The following is a 10,000-nucleotide window of genomic DNA, read 5'->3' on the forward strand; positions in this document are numbered from 1 at the left end:
GTGTTGTGTTGTATTGTATTGTGTTGTGTTGTATTGTATTGTGTTGTGTTGTGTTGTGTTGTATTGTGTTGTGTTGTGTTGTGTTGTGTTGTGTTGTGTTGTATTGTGTTGTGTTGTGTTGTATTGTGTTGTATTGTATTGTGTTGTATTGTGTTGTGTTGTATTGTATTGTGTTGTGTTGTGTTGTGTTGTGTTGTATTGTATTGTGTTGTGTTGTATTGTGTTGTGTTGTATTGTATTGTATTGTGTTGTGTTGTATTGTATTGTGTTGCATTGTGTTGTGTTGCATTGTATTGTGTTGCATTGTATTGTATTGTGTTGTGTTGTATTGTATTGTGTTGCATTGTGTTGTGTTGCATTGTATTGTGTTGCATTGTATTGTATTGTGTTGTGTTGTATTGTATTGTGTTGCATTGTGTTGTGTTGCATTGTATTGTATTGTGTTGTGTTGCATTGTGTTGTATTGTATTGTATTGTGTTGCATTGTGTTGTGTTGTATTGTATTGTATTGTGTTGTGTTGTATTGTGTTGTTGTATTGTATTGTGTTGCATTGTGTTGTGTTGTATTGTATTGTGTTGCATTGTGTTGTGTTGTGTTGTATTGTATTGTGTTGTGTTGTATTGTATTGTGTTGTATTGTATTGTGTTGTGTTGTATTGTATTGTGTTGCATTGTGTTGTGTTGTATTGTATTGTGTTGTGTTCGTGTTGATTTGTATTATGTTGTATTGTGTTCTGTTGTATTGTATTGTGATGTGATGTGTTGCAATGCATTGTGTTGTCTTGTCTTGTGTTGTTGTGTGTTGTGTTGTTATTGTATGGTTGTTGTGTTGGTGTTGTGTTGTGCTATGCTGTGCTGTGCTGTATTATGTTGTTGTGTTGTATTGTGTTGTTTTACGTTGCGTTGTGTTGTGCTGTGTTGTGTTGTGTTGAATAGTGTTCTGTTGTATTGTGTTGTGCTGTATTGTATTGGATTACTCTTTGTCGCTACATTTTTTCTGTGTGTGTAAAAGATTCAGTCTGCTCTCCTTGAAGAGAGCAGTGTCTCCTATTATATCGATATATGGATAGCTAGATAGATAGGTAGACAGACAGACAGATAGACAGATAGATAGATATTCTGTCTTCAAGTGTATTTGTTTTCCTACCAAAATCAAGAATTAATGATAGTTCTTTTTTTAATCCTTTTATCCCCCCCCCCCCCCGCCCCCCCCCCCCCCCCCCGCCCCCCCCCCCCCCACCCCACCCTTTTGGGGGGTCGGGGGGGAGCATGAGTAATATATATTAAAAAAAATGCATTTTTCATCAAATCAAACAAAGAAAAACATGTAATTTGTGATTGATACAGAGATACAAAATACCTGCCCGTATACATACACGGAAGAAAACATATATAACACACCTGCTGGCACATGTGCAAAAATCAAGAATTAAGACAATTAATTTTCATCCTTTTGTTCCTTTTGAGGGGGCTATCAGGTAAGACGATATGTGTTTTACAAAAAGAAAAAAGAAAGAAAAAAAGGACAATAAAGAAGAAGAAGAAATGAGAGAAAAACAACATGGCATTAGTAACAAAAACAGACATTAAAACACCTGTCGGCATAACAGGAAAATCAAAGAATATTTCATCCTTATGGGGCATATTGAGTAACAGCATTCGTTATTTTCAACAATAATAGATATGAACAAGAAGAAGAAGAAGAATTTATAGGCTCAAGCCAGAACTGACCCCGGAGTAAAAGCAAACTGGGGGCGGTGCGGTGGATGGGTGCGGGGGATGGGGGGGATGGGTGGGCGGTGCGGTGGATGGGGGGGATGGGTGGGCGGTGCGGGGGATGGGTGGGGGGTGCGGGGGATGGGGGGGATGGGTGGGCGGTGCGGGTGATGGGGGGGATGGGTGGGCGGTGCGGGTGATGGGGGGGATGGGTGGGCGGTGCGGTGCGGGTGATGGGGGGGATGGGTGGGCGGTGCGGGTGATGGGGGAGATGGGTGGGCGGTGCGGGTGATGGGGGAGATGGGTGGGCGGTGGGGGGTGCGGGGAATGGGTGGGCGGTGGGGGGTGCGGGGGTTTTGGGTGGGCGGTGCGGGTGATGGGTGGGCGGTGCGGGGACCAATAGTCTGCTACACCGGATCGTCATGCACATTCACCTTCAACTTAGTTCTGTGTGACACCGGTTTATCTGCAGGCTGCTTTCTCCCAGTGAGTGGCTGGGCAGAGCACAGCACATCACGTCACCAGTGAGTGCTTGGGCAGAATGCCTCCACCACCACAGCACATCACGTCACCAATGAGTGCTTGGGCAGAATGCCTCCACCACCACAGCACATCACGTCACCAATGAGTGCTTGGACAGAATGCCTCCACCACCACAGCACATCACGTCACCAATGAGTGCTTGGGCAGAATGCCTCCACCACTACAGCACATCACGTCACCAATGAGTGCTTGGACAGAATGCCTCCACCACCACCACAGCACATCACGTCACCAGTGAGTGCTTGGACAGAATGCCTCCACCACCACAGCACATCACGTCACCAGTGAGTGCTTGGACAGAATGCCTCCACCACCACAGCACATCACGTCACCAATGAGTGCTTGGGCAGAATGCCTCCACCACCACAGCACATCACGTCACGGGTGAGTGCTTGGACAGAATGCCTCCACCACCACAGCACATCACGTCACCAATGAGTGCTTGGACAGAATGCCTCCACCACTACAGCACATCACGTCACGGGTGAGTGCTTGGACAGAATGCCTCCACCACCACAGCACATCACGTCACCAATGAGTGCTTGGGCAGAATGCCTCCACCACTACAGCACATCACGTCACCAATGAGTGCTTGGGCAGAATGCCTCCACCACCACAGCACATCACGTCACGGGTGAGTGCTTGGGCAGAATGCCTCCACCACCACAGCACATCACGTCACCAGTGAGTGCTTGGGCAGAATGCCTCCACCACTACAGCACATCACGTCACCAACGCGATTATCACACAAGGGGTCGCAAATGCGCACACACTCCACTGTCGGCCGCCGTCTTTTCACGTAGACGAACCCATGGCAATAAATGGTTGTCTATGGCCAATATATTATGTAGAAAATTCTAGTTTTATTGAAAATAATTAAATGCACTTGGAGACAGAAAAAATACATCTATAAATGTGGGTGGCGCCGTACTGTGGCGACGCGCTCTTCTCCGGGGACTGCAGCCCGAATTCTGTACAGAGAAATATCTTGTGACACAAAAGACGTCAGCTGTGCTCCGTACCAAACAAAGCGCACGCACTTGAGAGCGACTGGCTGCGTTGATCTAAATAACTGCACTCCACAACAGTCGGATGATTGTGCAGTCGTAGGTTTCTGAAGAACTATTAGTAGATGACTGCAAGACATGTTCCTGCCTATGAGTTAACTGGTTGTTAGTGTTAAAAGGTTTCTGGAGAAACTTGACTTCATAGTCCGGTACTGATATTTTATTTCAGAATGTTCCCTTTCTTTTTTCTTTTTGTTCGCTGCAGACAAGTTTCTTCGTTTGCTTCTGTCGTTTTCCCCGCACCCTTCCATTGGGTGTTTTTATATGTCTGAAATCACAGTATTTTGAATTTCTCTATCTGAATAGAGACAATAAGCCAGTGTAGAACTTTTAAATCTAACGTGACAGGTTGCACACTGACGTAAAAAGATATGACACACGAGAACCCGTGCATTAAGAGTCAGACGTCACAGAAACAAGCACCTTCCTCAAAACAGCACTCAGGTGGCACAACCACACACATCAACTATCACCTGGATGTCTGAGAAACACCACGTGCCCTTCTGTCTGTTACCTGGTTTTATGTTGCCAAGATGAAAAAGCAACCAAGTCTCCTAGACAATAGCAACTTTCAGGTTCCTGGAGGAGTGGACATGACATTTATCAAGTTACAGCTGAGAGATCGCGTTTTGTTCACACCATAAGCCTAGCCAGTTGTTGACAACTGGTTAGGAAGGAAGGTGGCAGAATGGTTAAGACGCTCAGCTGCCAATACAGAGAGTCCGTGAGGGTGTGGGTTCGAATCCCGCTCTCGCCCTTTCTCCTAAGTTTGACTGGAAAATCAAACTGAGCGTCTAGTCTTTCGGATGAGACGATAAACCGAGGTCCCGTGTGCAGCACGCACTTGGCGCACTGAAAAAGAACCCATGGCAACGAGAGTGTTGTCCTCTGGCGAAATTACGTAAAATGAAATCCACTTTCATAGGTACACAAATATGTAAGCATGCACTCAAGGCCTGACTAAGCGCGTTGGGTTATGCTGCTGGTCAGGCATCTGCTCAACAGATGTGGTATAGCGTGTATGGATTTGTCCGAACGCAGTGACGCCTCCTTGAGAAAGTGAAACTGAAACTGACAACTGGTTGCCGTTAGCCTGACACAGTAACACACTTCAGTCAGATACGGCCAGTCGCTGTCAGCCACGACGCTCTCCAGACGCAAGAAACTAATATTTCGGGGAATCGCGCTGCTCGTATCACAGAAGAGTTCCGTCCCTTGGACCAGCCAGCCATCTGTCACACGAGACGGGGGGAAAAAAACAACAACCCACCTGCCAGGAGACGGCTGGTGGCCAGTGTCAATACTTATCGCCGGCTTCCATGGCGGAAAAGCGCAAAATGACGCACGCACAATTCCTGTCCAGGCGTTATCAGTAACCGGCTAGTCTTAGTGTGAACGTAGCCTAAGGGTTTGAATGCGCGGGCACACCAACGAAATGCCCTTGTCAAGAAAAAATAAAATGACACTGCAGTCACATCAACGTACATTAGGCAACGAGAAGACAGACACAAACGGAAACACAGATCTTCAGCACGCATATGACCGCGAAGAACACAGACTGACACACACACACAGACAAACACACAAAATACAATCCACAGTTCCAGCCAAAGAGGAGTTAGTCAAAACGTCCACTGGTCCACACACATTATACCACATGTGCCCAAAAAGAAAAACCGCAGATGCATGACCTGCACTCAAACCCAACATGCCGACATGACTTTGAGAACCTACCTGAAGGTTTCTTCTTCTTCTCCTTCTGATGATGATGATGATGATGATTATTATCAGTAGTAGTAGTAGTATCATCATCATCATTATTATTATTATTATTATTATCATCATTATTTATCACTTGTTACTGTTTATGAATTAACTACTTCTCTCTTATGAAGTCAATTTAGTGGTGGTGTTTTTTGGGGGGATTTTTTTTGTTTGTTTGTTTTGTTTTGTTGTTGTTGTTTTGTTTTGTTTTGTTGTTTTTTTGTTGTTGTTTTTGTTTTTTTGTTTGTTTTGTTTTGTTTTTGTTGTTGTTTTTTTGTTTTGTTTTTTTTTTTAATATAAATTGTACTTCCATTTATATCCAATATTGACCTCTGATTTCACCCCCCCATCCCATCTACCCTGTTTCCCCCAACTCACCATCAACTCCCCGCCCCACCATCCCACTTCATCTCCTACCTTTCAAACGAGAACATTTGGAAAAAAAAGGGAAAAAAGGAAGAAATTTCAACAAAATATCCATTGCATTCACCAAGTATATATGTGTGACAGGGAAACAGGGACAGTCAACGTAATTCTCTCTCTCTCTCCCCCCCCCCCCCTCCCCACTCCCACCCCTCCTACTTTAGCAAAATGTCTACAATCACCAAGTAAGTGTGTGACATAGGACATTAATTCAACAACAACAAAAAATTCCTCCCTCCACCTCTACAACCCTTTCCCTCCACCGCCATCCCTCCACACACACACACACACACACACACACACACTCACTCACTCACTCACACACACACACCACGGCCCAAACACCCACCTTAGGCAAGGAGGACACGACCCCTACCCAGCCCCCACCCCCACACACACCACCACATACCCACATCTCACCTTAGGCAAGGACACGGCGAGAGAGGTCTGGGTGATCATGGTGAGCACAATCAGGATCCCTAGAGAGATCCTGTCCGGAACAGCGTCCACGGCCAGCCAGAAGGACACTCCTCCCTACCCCTCTACTCCCCCCTACCACTTTCTCACACACACCCCACAAGCACCTCACCTTCGGCAAGAAGGACACGGCGAGAGATGTCTGGGTGATCATGGCGAGCACAGTCAAGATTCTTAGAGAGATCCTAGCTGGCACATCGTCCACGGCCAGCCAGAAGGACACTCTTCCTTCTCCTTCTACCCCCCTCCCCCTCCTCCCCCCACCACTTTCTCACACACACCCCACAAGCACCTCACCTTAGGCAAGGAGGACACGGCGAGAGAGGTCTGGGTGGTCATGGTCAGCACAGTCAGGATCCCTAGAGAGATCCTTGCCGGCACAGCGTCCACAGCCAGCCAGAAGGACACCCAGGACAGCATGACGATCAGCACGCTGGGAATGTAGATGGTGATGAGGTAGTAGCCCAGGTTGCGCTGCAGGTACAGGGTCACCCCGATGCACGTGAAGCTCTCTGCAGTGTGCCGCCGACGGCACAAGACAAGTGAGTGGGGGTGGGGTGGGGTGGGGGGACAGGCCTTTCGTTAAGTGGGTTTTGGGGCAATGTATTGTGTTGTTGTTGTGTTGTGTTGTGTGTTGTTGTGTTTTGCTCTGTTGGGTTGTGTCGTGTCTTATCGTGTTGTGTTGTGCTGTGTTGCGCACTGCATTGTATTGTACTGTGTTGTATTGTACTGTTTGTGTTGTGTTGTATCGCGATGTGCAGTATTGTATTGTACTGGAATTTGTTCTTGCGTGCAGTGATAAGAAACTCTATGGAGAGCTGGCCAGTACAAGGTCTTCAGAGAAGAAGCCCCCCTCAGTCAAGTGTTTCGGCCCTTAACTCAGTACGGCCAGTCCTCTCTTCTCCTCTACACAGACCAATCGGATGTCCAGTGGGTGTCTGAATGACCCAACCTTTAGCTTCCGTCGTCAGAATTGTGGTATTCTTTGTCAACATTCACCTCTTCAGTATAAGAGCCTTCCGCTTGCAATATTTTGATGATGGTAATTGGGGTGAAACGCTGTTAACGTCGTCTCTTTCGCCGTTCGTATGGAGAGAGTTAAGGGGGCCGGACTGCACCCAGGTCATGACTCCTGGATGCCATTGTACTGCTGCCTTTTTTTCTTTTTTTTTTCCTGGTCCTCAGCAGGTTCGAACCCGCGCCTCCAGGGTGGACACTACTTCAGGACTGAGTCACCTTTTTGGCAGACGTTTAACCACTGAGTAGGGAAATTTACTCTTTATAAAGTTTACTTTCATTCCCCCTCGACCAGATCCAGCTGGAACTCTTTTCTGCTGCTTCTGCCATTGCCTTGAGAGCCCGTGTCCTCTCTCTGCCAGAAATTGACAGCTGTTTCATGAGGCTGTAGACAGATGCGCTCACAAACCCTCTTACACCAAGCTCTATGGCGAGGACTTTGGCTTGGAAGTCAGTGTCTCTCAGGCTGCTGGCTAGACTAGCATACTCGGTCTTATAGATGTGGGCTTCCTCCATTCTTCTTTTGTATGGCACAGTGAGCTCAATCAGAATCGCTTGTTTTTGTTGCCTTGAAGTAGAGTACTATGTCAGATCTCATGCCGCTCTTGCTGATGATTTCCGGGTGTTTCTTCCCCTCTGGTAGGTCAACTGTGCATTCCCAATCTTCGGCAACATCAAGCAGCCCACGTTTCCATGCTTTGGATGTTACAGCTGTTCCTGGTCAGACTTTATTGCATTATGCAGAGCGGAACTCTACTGGAACTTATGGTGGGGTTGGTACTCCTTGGACAGTGCTCACCACGTGTGCAGTTTCTTTTAGCACTTGGTTGTGCCTCCATATGTACCGTCCTTGGCTCAACGCCGCTTTGCATGAGCTGAGGACATGTTCCACGGTTTGTTTGCCATGGCAGAGTGGGCGTGCAGGGTCATCTGCTTTCCCCCATTTCACCAAGTTTGTATTCGAGAGAATGAGGTCGTACGTAGATCTTAGGACGAAGCTGCTCCCATGTTCCACATGTCGCATTAGCTGAGGCTCCTTTGGAGTGCATTTCCCCATGTTGTCCACTGCCCCTGCTGGCCTTGCTGGACTGCCTTCTGGACTCTTTTTTCATCCTCTTCCTTTTTGATCTCCTGTATGATCATGTCTCTTTTTGCTTTCCCCTTTGCCTTGGACCACCATTCCATCTTTGTCGATCCCAGGCCCTTTCTGTTGGTTTGGGTGTGTCCTATTATTTCCTTCGTTTTAAGACTTTCTTTCGCTGCAATGACTGCCTCCCTGATTTTCCATTTTCTGCCAGCCTTCAGCTTGGGTTGGCTGGATCTCACAATAATGTCTCCTGAGTCTTCGAGCATGCTGAGAGAAGTCTTGCCTTCCCTACTTTGTATTCTTCGAAAAGGGATTTCAGAAGTAGCCTCAGCTTTGCTTGGCGACAGTAAAGTGCCACGTTAGTGAGACCAGGGACGCCAAGCCATTTGTGAGTGTACTTCTTGATCTTTGCCTCTATCGACTCGACTGTACTACAGCTGATATATATCAGGAGAGGTCACAGAAGCTTTGGTGTCAGCAAAGACTGTAGGAACCACACTTTGTATTTGCCAGAAAGGCCACACTGGTCTATGATATGCAGGCCTTCTTCTGCTGTCTGCTTGGTTTCCTTTCCTCTTTTTTGTATCTTTCAGGGACTCGTCATACCATCTTCCAAGGCTCTTGACTGGTTCATCTGACACTGTTGGAATGGCTTGGTTAGCTACAGTGAATGTGACCGTTTCAGCTACCTTTCCTTTACGCAGTGAGGCTCCGTGATTTCTTTGGTTCATCCTGGCTGAGGCAACTAGCTCGTCCAACCGCTTCAATATTTCACGGGTGTCACCCTCTTTTGTTGAAAGGACTGTTGTGTCATCCATGAAGGCTTTCAAAGGAGGTATCTGGTATCTGTTACCAAGGTTGGCTCGATCCGCCCTTCAGTGAGGCCTTCAAGATCGCTTTCATTGCCAGCACGAACAGAATTGGAGAAATTGCACAGCCCATGGCTATGCCCACTTCCAGATTGATCCAATCTGTCGTGTATTCCTTGGTGGTGAACCGCATTGAGAAGCCATGGAAGTACTTCTCCAGCATTTCCCTGATGTTCATTGGTACATGGTGCATCTCGAAAACCAGTTGGATCATCTCATAAGGAACTGACCCGTACGCATTTGCCAGATCCAGCCATACCACGTCCAGGTTCTTTTTCTCTGCCTTTGCTTTTTGGATTGCATCCCAAATCATTGTGGCATGTTCTACACAACCAGGAGCTCCTGGGATGCCACCTTTCTGGACTGACACATCCAGGTACTCATTTTCTGTGAGGCATTTTGTCAGTCTCGCAGCCATGACAGAGAAGAAGATTTTTCCTTCGACATTCAGGAGCGATATTGGTCTGAACTGGCTGATGGTACTTGAATTCTGCTCTTTCGGGATGTACACACCACCAGCTATGATCCACTGGTCGCTGATCTTCAGGTTCCTCCATGCTGATCTTATCACTCTGTGGAGCCACTCAAGGACTTTATGACATTTCTTTTACATCAGGTATGGTATTCCGTTTGGCCCTGGTGATGATTTGGCCCTGGCTTTCTTGACCACTTTCTGTACTTCCTCAAGGGTTGGTGGTTTATCGCTGGACTTTTTATCTGGTTTCCTGGAATGAACCAAACCCTTGAGATCTAGTGGTTTCTTGCTTTGCGGATCGGAATACGTTTTCCTGAGATGCTGTTCAAGTGTTTCTTTGTCCACTGTGAGTGTCCGTGATTTGGACTGCTCAAACAGTTTCCTGGTGAACTGAAAGGGGTCTCGGAAGAAGCTGTCTTGTGTCTGTCTTTTTTTTTCTTTTTGCTCCTTTTTCTCCCTGTTGATTCTACTTTATTGAGGGCACTGTGCTTTGCTTTCAGGTCTTCCCAAAGTTTCTGTAGGCCCTGCTTCTCAAATTCTGAAGCAGTTTTCACCCTTTTCT

The 10,000-nt window shown here is 46.9% G+C and overlaps 1 protein-coding gene across 1 annotated transcript in view; it reads right to left on the reverse strand.

The window, feature by feature from the left end:
- The window catches only part of LOC143283886 (glycine receptor subunit alpha-4-like), a 49,196-nt gene that overhangs the window by 2,933 nt on the left and 36,263 nt on the right, over window positions 1-10,000 (reverse strand). Inside the window, exon 11 of the mRNA XM_076590278.1 lies at window positions 6,288-6,498. Coding sequence (XP_076446393.1) covers window positions 6,288-6,498 — 211 coding nt within the window. The remainder of the gene's footprint in view (window positions 1-6,287; window positions 6,499-10,000) is intronic.

Source organism: Babylonia areolata, chromosome 7, assembly GCF_041734735.1.
Source record: "Babylonia areolata isolate BAREFJ2019XMU chromosome 7, ASM4173473v1, whole genome shotgun sequence".
NCBI lineage: Eukaryota > Metazoa > Mollusca > Gastropoda > Neogastropoda > Buccinidae > Babylonia > Babylonia areolata.